The sequence below is a fragment of the Mus pahari genome, chromosome 8, assembly GCF_900095145.1.
Source record: "Mus pahari chromosome 8, PAHARI_EIJ_v1.1, whole genome shotgun sequence".
Lineage (NCBI taxonomy): Eukaryota > Metazoa > Chordata > Mammalia > Rodentia > Muridae > Mus > Mus pahari.
The window spans coordinates 105,724,878-105,739,907 of NC_034597.1; the positions used below are offsets into that span (position 1 = coordinate 105,724,878).

A 15,030-nucleotide genomic window follows, 5' to 3' on the forward strand; every position below is an offset into this window, starting at 1 on the left:
TATCTTTTGCCTTACAGAAGCTTTGCAATTTTATGAGGTCCCATTTGTTGATTCTTGATCTTACAGCACAGGCCATTGCTGTTCTGTTAAGGAATTTTTCCCCTGTGCNNATTTCTTCAAGGCTTTCCCCCACTTTCTCCTCTATATATTTCAGTGTCACTAGTTTTATGTGGAGTTCTTTGATCCACTTAGACATGAGCTTTGTACAAGGAGATAAGAATGGATCAATTTGTATTCTTCTGCATGTTAACAGCCAGTTGTACCAGCACCATTTGTTGAAAAGCAAAATTTCTAAGCGCGTATGTGTGTGGGAGTGATAACGTGTGTGTGTGTGTGTGTGTATGTGTGTGTGTGTGTGTGTGTGTGTGTGTGTGTGTTGAGACAGAAGAAAACAAATTTTGTTGTCATGATGTGAATAAAAGAAGAGGCAAGGTAGGATTCGCTATTTTAGAAAGTGTGGGAGGTGAAGACCCCTTTGCAAGGAAGGAACCATGGTGATTCAGGGGGTTCTGTGGCCCTGGAGGGTGCTGTGGCCCTGGCAGGTAGTGGCTCTGAAATACTTCCATGTATTCAGCCCTATGTGGGCACGAAGGCCAAGGCAATGTAGAAACCCACATGGAGTGCTATGGGTAATAGGCTATGAGATCTACCAGTTCTACACAATTCTAGAAAGCCATAATGCTTCTTGGAGGTGCAGGAGAGAAAGTCAGACACACAGGCCAGTCGCCTTCCTCCCGAGGCACAGTCATCAGGCTGAGAAGGAGCGACCTCATTCAACATGCCATCATATGTGGAATATGTGAGCCTGCTGAAATGCTGGAGTGCTGGGTTACAAGAGACACCAGCAGTGGGGCAGACTGCAGAGAACAATGTCCCCCATTCTGGAACGGGCAACCACATCCTGATGGCGAGTGTACGAAAGACTGAAGCAGGGAAGGTAAGCCACTGCTGGATGCTGATGCAGGAGGTAAGACTGAAGCAGGGTAGGTAAGCCACTGCTGGATGTTGAAGCCCTTGCCCACATATTCGGGCATACACTGAAACCTAATCACCAGTGTGATAGTGTGAGGCACTGGGGCTTCTTCATGGGAATCTGCCACCATGGACAGGATTAGTGCTGTTCCTGAACCAAAGCATGGACCACTGCTGCCGTTAGGGAAAAACAAGAAGTCATCTATCTATGAACCACCGAGTCCTCATGAGACATCAAATCTGCTAGCACTTCATCTCAGGCTGTGAGAAATACATGTGTGTTGTTTATAAGCACCCAGTTGCAGTGTTTTGTCATAGTAGCTCCTATAAACTACAAGGATGAAGGAGAATCAGTAGTGTGGGAGATCTAACTGGGAAAGCCCTGAGGAGATCATGGAAGAGGCAACCATCTGTAATTCTGAGACTTTCCCCAATGCAGAATCCACAGCTGGAACAGACTGGCATCAGTCGAGAGTCCCCAGCCTCCCACTTCCTCTGTTTCCAACATATAGTTGTAAAATTCGAAAACCGTAATAACCTTGGATGTATATTTGTGATTGGAGTAAAATGTTAATGGCCAACAGAAGAGTGACTCATTCGCGTTTAACACAAAACACTTCACATTTCTAAGCCTCGACACGGCCGCCATCTTTCATAGCATATTGTTCGATCCAATTTTCTAACTCGTTGAGAACATTCTCCAGCTGCCGCTGACTGATTTCCTAAATTGCATCTGAGCTCCCTGCTCCAAGTTTCCCCCCAAAGAACGTGGTTCTGATTAGCAAGCACCAATTTTAACAAGCTTGCTTCTACCGAGTGTCTATCCAAAGCCATTAAAACATTAAAGGTTTGAGGAGACCTTATGAACACTGTTCAGAGGAGAACTTGGGAAAGCCCTTGTGATCTGCATACTGATACACAGCAATTAAAATGCGTTCCTCTCTCCTCCCTAGAGACTCTGGTACAGCATCCCGTGAGAATTAGTCTCCAAGTGATGGGGAACTTGAATGGATCCACTCAAGGCTCACCCAAGTGACAAAGGGCTGATTCTGCCCAGAATCCATCAAACCAGAAAAACAGGGTCGGATGAGAGAGCTTCGTCAAACCCACCACCAGCTGCTCTCGCTTGCTGCATTCTGAGAGACTCAACACTACCGGGCATGCATTTTTATTTTTACCGTGGTAAAATGTACACACCATAAAAGTCACAATTTTAACCATTTTTGGTGTCTCATTACAGCATGAAGTGCAGTCACACTGCTGTCCAGCCACCACTACCACCACTTCCAGAATATTTTCATCAACACAACAGCAGGCGGCACACATGGATCCCATGTTAGTATGGAAGCAGTCGCTCTCCTCTGAACACCAAGCCTCAGAAGGACACAAGTGGATGACCTTGTGTGTCAGTCCTAGAGTCCAGAGCCTGGGCACCTGTTATCTTGACTCTACCTGAAATCTGTCCTGAACTGAACGCCATCCCTTAAATCCATGTACTAAAGCTCAACACCTAATGGTTGACAGACAGAGCCTTTAGAGAGAGTGTTAAGGGAGGCTATGGAGTGCCTCCTCAATCAATCCGACTGGTGTCCTGTGAACAGGAGATCTAAGGAAAGATACACAAGAAGGAAAATGTGGATCGTGCTGGGCCGGCAGTGCCCTCTCACCTCAGACTTCCACCCTCCCTGGCTCAGAGAGACAGAAGCTCTGCGGTGTGAGCCACATGGTCTGTTGCCTTTTATTTTGGCACACAGAGCTAAAGAACCCAGGACCTGCACATTGGCATTTTGGGGGCTCCTAATCGCTGTAGGATGTGTATCTCCTCTCAAGGGAAACACGTGTTTGCTGCTCTTTTCTAGTGCCTTGCTTGTCCATGCCTTTATACTTCTGTGTCTGCTGCTCCTTCTACCAGAAGGAGTGAAATCCCCTGGTCACTGTCCCCAAATGGCCCAGCCAACCAATGACCGCAAACTACTAAGGCCCCGTCCATGGAGGTCCTATGCTAACTGCCACCAAAACCCATCCTCCCACGCCAAGTAAAAGGAGGAGCTGCAGAGATGCCCAGTTGAAAGCACTTGTAGAGGACCAGGGTTCAGTTCCCAGCACCTATGTCAGGTGGCTCATAACCCTGTTGAACTCCAGTTCCGAGGGACTCCAGCGCCCTCTCTGGCTTCCTCTGGTACCTTCACATATGTGGCATTCACTCACCAGACATACACTGAAATCAAATAAATCCTATTTTTAAATTACAGAGGAAATGTGCTGACTCCCCACTACCAAGCTGCCAAGCCCCCTAATTCCTTCTAACCCTGCACATCTCCCTTCTTCCTGGGGCCCAGGTTGCCCAGTCTCTTGACTATGAACTTCAAGGAACCAGAGGAAAGACTTAGAGGACGCACCTTCTATTCTTAAACTCTAACTGTACACAGCCCTGCACTGGCAGCACCTGCTCTATTTTTCTACCTTGACCTTACATCTGTAAAATGGGTCATCTGGAGGGAAACAAGAGGAGAGGGAAGTTGTAGAAACTGCAAATCCATCATGGGGACATTGAAAGGGTTCCTGAACACGGAGCCGACATAAGACAGAACAAACTCACAGCTGGAATAGGTGCTTGCCCACTTCTGCATCGACAGCACTGAGTGGATCATCAAGGAGGTAGATGTCAGCGTCCTGGTAGACGGCCCTGAAAGGCAAAGAGAGACATCAGAATGGAGAGCACCTCATTGGTCACTGCCAGAGGGATCAAGACACGTGGCCACTGGGTGTTCATTCGAAGTATTTGGGGAACTTCTCAGAACCGTTGCGGCGCACAGTACTGAGGTGGTGAGCTGGCATCGCAGGCCTCGCTCCTGAACCTTCGTCAAGGCACAGGGACAATGGCTGCGGAAAGCTAGTTACCTTGCCAAGTTCACCCGAGCCTTCTGGCCTCCACTCAGAGTGGCTCCACGGTCTCCTATGACGGTCAGATCCCCGTCCTCCAGAAGCTGCAAATCCTGCGTGAAGAGAGAAGGGAGGGAAGACTCAGCATGTCTCTGCCTCAGTCATCTGCAGCTTTACCTCAGAGCAGGGGGACAGCAGGCCCGCACGCTTACTCAATGGCAAAGCGCTCAGGGCATTTCCATGCTACACTTTTTCTGAGGATTTAGGTACTTGCCTATCTTAAAAGGCGTGTGCCAAGCAATGACCAGAGAGACCCATCTGCATTCTGGGCACAGTGACTTTGGCCATGAGGGAAATGAAGACCTCCTGATAGCATTCATAATGAAAACTGACAATACGGGTAGTCAACAAGATGACAAGGCTTAAGGAAGCTCATGGCTGCGGAAAGTGGGCAAGTGGGGTGGGGGGCATGGGGGCGGGGGATGGTGAGCATGGGGGTGAAGGGAATGGGGTGTGGTGGGAGGGGAGTGTGGTGCATGGGATGGGTGTGGGGGGAAGTGTGAGGAGTGTGGAGTGGGGAGGAGGGAAGATGGGGGTGTGGGGGTGGGAGGTGGGGGTGGGAGGATAGGAGGGTGGGGGTGGGGTGGGGGACATCATTTCTCATTGAATGGTCAGCCAGGGCTCAGATCAAGAGAGCCTAGAGTGGAGAGGGCTAGCAAAACCTGGGCAAAATGGATGGCATCATATACAGGGAGGAATAATTTATACATCCTGTGAACTGGAGTGTATCTGCTGTGTTCAAAGGACAGCGACCTTAAGGCCATGGAGTTGGAGCAGCGCTAAGAGACGAGGGTGACGAGGAGAGACAGACCCCAGCTTCACTCCTATGAAATTCAAGGGATGACATGATCTGGCTCATGCTGTGCAGGGAATCACTCACAGGGGCAAGCAGGGCCCACCTGAGGAACTGCTACAACACCCTGAGCACTGTGAGTGCTTAGGGCCCCGTGCTACAGGGAACATGGACAGAAAGCAGCATGCGCTAGACAAGTCCCAGAGCCACCGCTGTCGGGACTTGCTTACAGAGGACACAGAAGAAGACACAAGTCCCAGAGCCACCGCTGTCAGGATTCGCTTACAGAGGACACAGAAGAAGGAGCAGGTCATAAACGACAGGATGGGGAGGGTGGAGGATACAGACTTGGGGATAAATCGGTTGCCCAATGATGGCCAAACAGAGATGCCCACTGCTCTGAAGCAGGCAAGTCTGAATGCCTTCACTAAGGAGCAGACACGAGAGCTACGGGAACATAATGTAGCTTCCAGAACTATCGGTTTACTTCACCAGGGAATAGTGTGCCTTCACGACCATTCCACTAATCTCTGACTCAGCCTTCCACTTGAACCACGTGTTCACAAGCTTGGTAGAGTGGTAGACAAAATCTACACGAGGTATAGACCAGGTGGAATAAGGACACCGTGAAACGCAAGCCAAGACATGAAGGAAAGAAAACTGAACTTTCATTTGGGAATCTGGGAAGGTATCCAAATCAATATGCTTTATAGGAATATTAAACTGACAAAATACAGAATCTTGGAGGGAAATCACCAAACATTCCCCCAAATAACAGGATAACAACCAGGTCTAAAGGCACCCCACATATGAGAAGTATCTACTTGTGGCTGCTGATAACTATCACAGGCAAAGTCTGGCATAAGACAGAGCCAACTGTGGAGGTTTGCAGTACATGTGATGCTCTGTGACACGAGCCATGCTTTAATGAAAATCTATGAGCCATTTAAGGTGACCAGCAGCCAGGTAGACATGCACACAGAGTAAGTGAAGGGGTAGGGGAAGAAAGAGGGGTGGGGAGGAGAGGGGTGGGGAAAGGGGAAGAGTGAGGAAGAGGGGGAGAGGTGGAGAAGGGAGAGGGGGGAGAGTGGGGAGAGGTGGGGAGAGGGAGAGGGGTGGGAAGAGGGGGAAGAGAGAAAGGGAGGGGAGGAGGGAGAGTGATAGTGGAGAAGGGAAAAGAAGGGAAGAGAAGGGAAGGCTGGATATAGAGGGACATAGAGGGTCTCTGTCTCATTGACAACTTTCTCTGTGATGTATACTATTAACCATGCTTTGATTTTAAGTTTTCTCTTTTTCTCAAAGTAGCATGAGGGGTTTGTTGCAGAGCAATCGTAGCCCCTTTCTGAGAAGATAAATCTGCCAAAAAACAGTAATGAGGACAGAGACTCAAAGTCAGAGCTGCCTGTCCCCAGGGCCCTGGGTTCTATTCACTCCCCACCCTGCACCATCCCGAGATGTCTGCTGAGACCATTCTGTAGCTTGCTGATGTCACTGAGGATGCATCACCAAGCTGGAGGGATGCTCTAAATGTGCATTATGACTTAACTTCCCACCATTTCATCTCAGACATGATTGTAAATGATAAATTGATTTTAACTGCCTCTAATTACATTGATAACAACTCTGGTTTGTTATCAATGTATCTAATACGAGACATCTTTTTTTTTTTTTTTTCTGATTTCACCTGGGTGCTTTTAGTGGATACGTGTGATAAGAGTCTATAAACAAAAGTCGTTATTTTATTTGTCTGATCTACAAGTTTTTTTCACTGATTTAGAGAAGAACATTTTAACAGTGATAAAACTACCATTTATCAGAATCCTCCCATGTCTATATTTTGCATGAATTAATCATTGTCCATCTAGGCAATCTATTGATATTATCTAATTTAATAATAAAGGAAGTGGGAGCAAACACCGGGAGGGGCCCAGAATAGTGTTGCTCCAATGTGGAACTTTCCTCCCTCACCTGCAATCCGTGTACAACTTCACAGACCTACTATCCGTGGCCCTTCCCTCTGTCTACTCACTGAGACTAACTCTAAAAGGACCCAAGGACCCCGTAAAGAGTTAAGTGGTCCACCAGCTGTTGAAGATGTTGATCTGCTGTGTGGCAGCTTCATGAACAGCATTCCTGCACCCTGGCGAGACCTCCTGGAAATGCATCCCTACGCCTGCGTCCTCCTCCTGCAGCAGATATCAGGGACCAACCACAGCAAAGTAATGTGGTGCCACACCCAAAGTCACAAGGAACGTGTGATACAGCCAGGTCTGCATGCATCCAACGTCACAGGAACGTGTGGCACAGCCAGGCCCTCGTGCAGGTTTAGTCCTGCACGGCAGCACAGCAGTCCTCGTGCAAGGAATGGGAAGGGGAACAGCACAGCACAGCCATCCGTGCTAACAAACAACAGGAAAGCCACCAACCATCCTCCATGCCCTGGGGCAGCCCAGCCCTCAGGGGAAGCTCACTCTCCCTACGGTGTACACGACATACAAAAGCACCAAGAGGGCTGAGGCCTGGGCTACTGGATCTGTGATATTGATCGAGTCCTCCCCGGTGGCTTTGGGAGGAGCAGCCTTTGTCCCCCCAGACCTACTTTTCTGCACAGATGTCCAATGCTGTAAGGGGAAAGGGCAGGCCTGGGCTACCCTGGGAACAGGGAGGCTGGTGAGCATCAAGGGTGGAATGGCTTCTGTCAAGAGAAACTCATTCACATCTGTGCCTCCCACATTCACCTCCATCTATCAAAGCACTAAATGCATCTCCTGGAAAGCGGCCTCAACCAAAGAGTAGCTGGGCACAGGGTGGAGGGTGATGGAGTCAGAGGTCGCCTGATAGGTTTCAGCTTGTTCTAGGGGTGTTTAGGTGATGTGCTCTCTCTTCCAGACCCTGTCTGAATTAACAGTAAAAGATTCCAGATGCATGTACCTCTGTGTGTGTGTGTGTGTGTGTGTGTGTGTGTGTGAGAGAGAGAGAGAGAGAGAGAGAGAGAGAGAGAGAGAGAGAGAGAGAGAATGCATGAACGTATGTGAGGATGTAGATGTATATCCCCATTAGTACTCATTCAGACGCCAGATCAGGATATCAAGTGTTCTTCTCTATTATTCACTACCTTCTTAAGAAAAATTCTTTTTTTTTGTTGTTGTTTTGTTTTGTTTGTTTGTTGTTGTTTTGTTTGTTTGTTTGTTTGTTTGTTTTTCAAGACAGGGTATCTCTGTTTAGCCCCTGGCTGTCCTGGAACTCACTCTGTAGACCAGGCTGGCCTCAGACTCAGAAATCCACCTGCCTTTGCCTCCCAAGTGCTGGGATTGTGTGCGCCACCACCGCCTGGCTAAAACAAATTCTTGAGATGAGATCTCTCAGTGAACCCAAAGCTCACATTTTGCTAGGCTGCCTGACNGAGAGAGAGAGAGAGAGAGAGAGAGAGAGAGAGAGAGAGAGAACAAAAATTGAGTGGGAGAACCAGAGAAAGAGAATCAAGATAAAGACAGCAACAGGTATGCAGAGAGAGTGAATGAGAGAGACTGAGTATAACAGCGATTATTCTGTGGTTGGGTTCCTTTCTTATTCGATGTGTATATTCACTACTTAATACAAATCTAGTTTGTATTATTATTATTATACACGATCTGATGTCATTTATAAAGACACAGAATTCCTATTTTCTCCCTACATAATAAAAGCCACTGACCAATTCAATCTGTGACGTTCCAGCTCTTGTTCAAGTGACATCACACTTTCCTCAGAGGACTGACTGAAAAGCCTCCAGCACCTCTGAGAGACCTGTCTGGCCTTTTCTTCACACTATAAAAGAGCAGCTGAGTGGCCAGGATGCTATAAACAGGCCCTGGGGCAAGACCCTGCAAGCTGCCACTGACTGATTTCTACAGCCAAAGTGAGGCTCTGTGTCTGTGCCTTGTCTTCCTGCTCACTTGCATTCCACTATCAGGTACGAACAGCTTTAGTCAGTCGTCTATCAGTTCTACCAAAATCATCATGTGTGATATAATATTTCATCTTGTTATTTCCTGGGCAGCTCAAAGTCATTTCTGAAAGTCTTCCCTCTCCTGATGAAGTGTTGTAGAATTAAAAGGAGAAACCACTGAAACATTTTTTTTCTTAGAAGGGAGGGAGGGAGGGAAGATGGGAGGGAGGGAGGGAAGGAAGGAAGGAAAGAAGGAAATCGAAAAGCAAAAACTGGGCCCGGGCTATAGCCTCTCTTCCACATTGTACAAATTGACAATCAGAACCCAGCACCACAGACTGGCCGAACTGTTGGACTGCCTCAAGCAATTCTGTCATTTCCTTATGGATGATATGGTTGTGGTAGCCATACCTCCAAACTTCCCCCAAACCCTCTGCCACCCCAAGAGAGTTCTTTTAAACACAAATAATGAAAAAGTTCACATATAAAATACAAAGGGTCCAGAATTGCTTAGAAAAATAATTTAGAATGGGGGTGGGTGGGGCTTCAAAAGTTCAGCTGGAAATGACTAAAGACTTGTCACCACTTGACTGTTGCTAAGGCTGTGTGACGGGGCATGAGGACTCAATACACTAACCTCTGCAACTGTTCAATGTTTTATAAAGGTTAAAACTCAGGCACTGGAAAGAGATGGGTCACTGGTTAGGAGCACTGGCTGCCAGGAGCCAGGTTCGATTCCCAGTACCCATATAGTGGCTCGCAACATCTGTAACTTCAGTTGGAAGGGATCCAACACCCTCTCCTGACCTCTGTAAGTACCAGATGTATATAGGCATGTGTGTAGGCAAAACACCATACATATAGGATAAAAATAAATACATCTTTTTTTTTTTTTAAGCTAAGAATTGGGAGGGGAGCTTCCCATGGTTATGATGATCAGCACATACAGATGGTTAAAACTGAACAAAACTTAATAAAACCAAAGCAACCGGTGATGGATGGGGATGGACAGGATTCCAAAAGCTTAGCTGAAGAATCGTAACTCAGAGAACTTCCCAAAGGCGGCATTTGCATGAAGTATAGGAAACCCAGCAAGAGTCATCACCTTCTTCAGAGCACAGGCCTTGATCACTTTCTCGTATCGTTCCTTCTCATATTTCTTCCCAAATAAAATATTGCTTCTCACGGTTCCTGAGAACACCCAGGGCTGCTGAGACACGTAGGCGATCCTCCCGTGCACGTTGACCCGACCACTGGCAGGAGGCAGCTCACCCAGTACTGCACTCAACAGTGATGACTGAAACAGAGTTCACAACACACATAGGCTGTTAATGTCAGCACAGAATAAAGCAAGATCCCGGCTCTGCCCAGCCCGGCGGTTTGACAAGCAACAGCTTCTCATAAAACGTCACTAGACGCTGCAGCTAAAACAAAGAAACAAAACAGAAATAGCACCACTGGCCACAGTAAAGTGATGCTTACTAAAAAACAAACAAACAAACCTTAGAGAAATTGGTTGTGACAGCCTACCCTCCCAAATGGCCTTGCTCCGAATGCAACACTGGCTATATGCAATTGAGAATACTACATGAAATACAGCGTATAAATAACAGTTTCTGCTGGTCACATGGTGCATGCCTATAAGCTCAGCACGAGGGACACAGAGGCAAGACAATCAAAGTCTTCCTTGGCTACAACTTTGAGGCCATTGTGCATATTTTGAGATCCAGTCTCAATCAACCTGAATCAATCAATCATCAATCAGTCATCAATCAATAAACAAACAAGCAAGCAAACAAACAAACAAAAAACATTGGCAGTAGTAGAGCCCCAAACACAACAGAAGCTTTGGCCGTCCAATACTGAGCGAAGCTGCAGCCGTGTCTTGATAATCCAGATCTCCTCTGTTTTAAGTGCTTGCCCCAGAAAGGCCATGCACCAACTATGCATCCGATGCACTCAGAAGATATTTATTTAAATGAATTCTGAGGAACAAACCTTCATCATACAAAGGCGGAATCCTATACCAGTTTAACAAGTGCATGCCTATCATGATCAGAGAGCTGGAGACACTGCCACGGCCTTAAGACTGTCTGTCTGCCTTGCCCAGGACCCACGGCTAACTGAGCCTGGGCTTCTCTGTGCACCTTTTGGCTCAAGCATAGAATAAACCATGGCTATGCTTGAGCTAAATATGTCCTGACATATCTTGGGTATATTCTAAGAACTATTTAAAGCCAGACAGCCACAGACACACTGGCAAAAAGAAGTGGCGCACTCCCCTAGTCCTTCCATCCTGACTCGTGGTCACATAAGTAACTGCCAGTGAGCCAACCCCAAGATAAGACAAAACAAAACCCTTACCTTGCCTGCTCCGACTGGGCCAACCACGGCTAACAACTCACCAGGTCTGGCAATAAAGGAAAGACCTTGCAGGGTTGGACTGTCTAATGCCTAGGAGGTAAAGTTAACAAAAATATGTCTCATTTTAGAGAAATAGCATAATCACTTTAAGCAGTAGAAGAAATAAAACTATGGCTACCAATACACACACACAGCCTCCTCACTTTGGATGTTATGTCTTGACAGCCTTTAAAAGCTTTTTATTTAGATAAACTCAACCTATTTAAAGAAATGCGTCCAGACTTCCATATGAATACAGAATTTAAGTGGTAGAAGAAGAATGCTGCGCTGAGACTCTTCTCGCTCATGCTTAGGCACTAAAGCAAGCATTTTAAATCTTCTATGTCATTAGCTCCCACGAGGTGGCAGCAGAAGAATGTGGCATGCCCAGCCGTGATGAGCAGTTTGGTACCATCCCTAACCGTGGCTTGCCACTGAGTCCTTCCAGCAATGCACTCAGGACACAGGACTGCATCCGAGGTCGAGACATCAATCTCAGAAAGTAAGTCCCACAACATGGTCAATGCTGTAACGAGGGCTCGAGTTTAACAGCAAAAATTAAGCCATTAAACCCAGTGTAGGTTAGTAGGTCAATCCAACACAGCAGCGGGGGGTGGGGGGTGGGGGGGAAGGGGGCAAATTATACTATCAGGAATCACATCCATGAGCAATCTATACATTTTAACAAAATGTAAGGCTCTATGCATATTTTATTTAAGTATTCCAAATTCAAAAACTTAACACTGAGTTCTTTCAAGTGGAACGTATTGGCAGCCCAAGTGTGAGACTCCCATCTGTGAACTCACTGATAAATCACATTAAGGCCATGTGTATAAGACAGATATGAGGCACACCTGATTCCCATGCTTATTCTCAGATCTCATCGTCAAGGTTTCTTATGCTGGACATGGAAATACCAAAAATCACTTGATTCAAACATTTCACATAAGGTAGATTTCAAGAAACTAACCATTGAACATTTTTAAGGTGTTTCATAGTTTCTGCATTAAATTTCAAGATGCCAAATCAAATTCACATCTCTATCGAACTCCCACATGTTGCAAAACCAATTGAGAAGTCTGTGCTACAGGGGTCTTAATGGAGTAGCTCAGACCAGAACCAGAACAAGGCTGCCTTTTCAATGAGCACACTGGCTTGGCCCAGCTTCAGCAGAACTGGTATTGGGAGAGAGGAGGGTGGCTGACATTGGAAGCAAGGAGCTTCAGAGTGTCGATCACCAAATGGCAAGCACCTGGGCAGTGGTGGCGCACGCCTTTAAGCCCAGCACTTGGGACGCAGAGGCAGGCGGATTTCTGAGTTTGAGGCCAGCTTGGTCTACAGAGTGAGTTCCAGGACAGCCAGGGCTACACAGAGAAGCCCTGTCTGGAAAAAGAAAAAAGAAAAAAGAAAAAAGAAAAAAAAAAGAGCTTTTGTCTAAATCTAACACCAACACATCGACAGCCTGACACACTCGACAGATGGTAACTGTGGAGAGTGGCGCTGAGATGCAGCTGTCTGTGCACTGAGGTAAGAGGTCCGTTCCCAGATTTGATACCATCTGCACTACCCGTGAGGTACATCTGTGGGTACCACACAGTTAAGGCTGTAGTAAACTCGTCAGAATCCATCACCCTAACCCGTAAAGGGCTGGTGTTCTCTATAGCACACTGAGGGAAATGGTTCTCCATAATATCATCATCATCATCATCATCATCATCATCATCATCATCATCATCATCATCATCACGTGAAGGCTACACGGCCATCTGAACTCTAATGAACTCTGCTTCTGAAGGGCAGATCTGCTTTGCACAAGAGAGGCTCCATTGTGTGCAGAAGACAGACAGAACAGGCAGCTTAGGAGGCTTTGGCCCTTCACTCTCAGGGTCCAGCTATGCCTCACAGTGATGCCAACAGGGATGAGCCCTCACTGCAAGCAGTGCCACCCCCTGGGGATACAGCAGTGATCACAGCAGAGAGCGCGCACACACAGTAGTGAGCTGCCCTGCTGGAGACTTACGGTCCCGCTGGGACCACAAACTGTGAGGCTGAAGGGCCGAGTTTGTAAATGGGAAACTGGGTTAAAGAGAAGAGCTCTTCCTAGCCTGATCTGTGATACAATCCAGTCTCAACTGCCAGCCCACCATGTTCTTCCTTCTACTCCAGCTTCTCCCAGGAAACCCCCAAGGTCTGGGCTCCTCCCCCACCCAATGGCCTATCTGGACCTGACCACAGGGAATCCCCAGCAAGGGTCATAATCATCTCATGAACGACGCCAGGGAGGAAAATGGTATAATTCTGTCTGGAAACACAAGTGTGAGGACAACGGGAAGAACAGGACAATCCCCTGTTGCAGAGTTGGCCGTGGTTTCCATCAACAATTTAAATGTACTGGACTGGGAGATGCTAAGCAGCTCAAGAGAAACTTCCAGGTCAGGTCAAGTACCCATGTGCAAGAATTCCCATGTGTAAAGAATGCAGGGATGTGGTTTTCCGCATCTGGAATCACATGATTGGTCTGTGGCTGCAGCTGCCAGCAGTATGGCGTTATTAGGGGAATGTGATGCACCATGCTTTAAACATAGAGAGCCGGAGTCTGGTTTGACATGTGTACTGCCGGGCCAGTGGAGGTGAAACAGGGCAGGGAGGGAGCGTTTCTGCTTCTAACAGGCTCTCACCAGGATTCCAAACTCATGCAAACCTCCCAGCTCTGACAGAGGAGAGGCTGGGCTCCTGTGAGTGAATTTTCCTTCGCCCTGCGGTTGGCAGCACTTTCCTGTCAATCTCTGAGCAGCCCCATCTACTCCTCTTGGTTTCCACCATCTACTTACAAAGCCATGCACCCATTCAGTGATTCAGTTTCCCAGACCGAGAGGACGTTCTGCACAGCAAAGCCAACGCTGTGACGCAGGAGGCCCGAAGCAGTGGGCAGAGGGACACTACTGCTACAAGCCTGAGCACTTCCTCCAGGCCTTCACTCATTAGTCCTCCTATTTGTGCGCATGTCCCATGTGGACCAATGAGGGAAACCCTCCAGGCCCTGCCTATCCTGTCTGCCTGGAACGCGTGAAACCTACACCTAGAACCCTCAGAGCTTACTGCGTTGGCCTGCTACCTCCTCCCTTAAGACTGCCTCTCAGGTACTCTATCCAAAGGCACAGAACACTGGGGCCTTCTCTGTGATCCCCTAAAAAAAAAAAAAACGCAAAGCGCAGACTGTTCATGTGCTACAAGATGATGTTAAAACAAGATTAAAAATCTAGGACAGTTTAGAATACACGACGTTAACGTATAGAATGTGCACAATTGACCTACAGAATGCATTCAGTTAACCTACAGAATGTATACTACTATAGAAGTATGCAGTTAACCTATAGAATGTGCAGTTAATCTAGAGAATGCACAGTTAACCTATAGAATGCACGTGGTTAACCTATAAAATATATGCAGTTAACCTATAAAACGTGCAGTTAGCCTATGGAATGCACACTTAAACCTATAGAATATATGCAGTTAGCCTACAGAATATGCAGTTAACCTATAGAATGTGCAGTTAGCCTATACAAATGGAGTTAACTGATCCCATATTGACCCGATGCATTCTAATACAGCCAGCGTCAATACATTCAGTTCAAACCAAGGCAATGATCAAAGTTTCTGTGACTGACAACAACCTTCAAGAACTGGGGAAACGGCTCAGAGTTAGGAGCCCTGGCTGCTCTTCCAGAGAACTTGGGTTTGGCTCCCAGAACCCCTATGGTGGCTTGGAACCCTCTGGAAGCCCAGCTCCAGAGGCTCTGATGCCCTCTTCTGACCTCCGAGGGCAACTCCACACAAACATGGACTCACACCCACACACATACACATAAAATAAAGTATCTTTAAAAAACAACTTTCAAGTTTTGGGATTTTAAGAAATTCTAAAAAAAAAAAAAAAAAAAAAAAAAAAAAACCAAACTGATTGCCCTTTACAGACTATGCCAAACTCCCA

The 15,030-nt window shown here is 47.0% G+C and overlaps 1 protein-coding gene across 4 annotated transcripts in view; it reads right to left on the reverse strand.

Moving 5' to 3' along the window:
* Window positions 1-15,030, reverse strand: part of Abcc4 (ATP binding cassette subfamily C member 4) — a 219,068-nt gene that overhangs the window by 122,254 nt on the left and 81,784 nt on the right. For all 4 annotated transcript variants that reach the window (XM_029541572.1, XM_021203338.2, XM_029541573.1 and 1 more), the window contains exons 10-13: window positions 11,001-11,090; window positions 9,742-9,933; window positions 3,874-3,968; window positions 3,572-3,658 (exon numbers count right to left, since the gene is read on the reverse strand). In XM_029541572.1, the coding sequence (XP_029397432.1) occupies window positions 3,572-3,658; window positions 3,874-3,968; window positions 9,742-9,933; window positions 11,001-11,090 (464 nt within the window). The remainder of the gene's footprint in view (window positions 1-3,571; window positions 3,659-3,873; window positions 3,969-9,741; window positions 9,934-11,000; window positions 11,091-15,030) is intronic.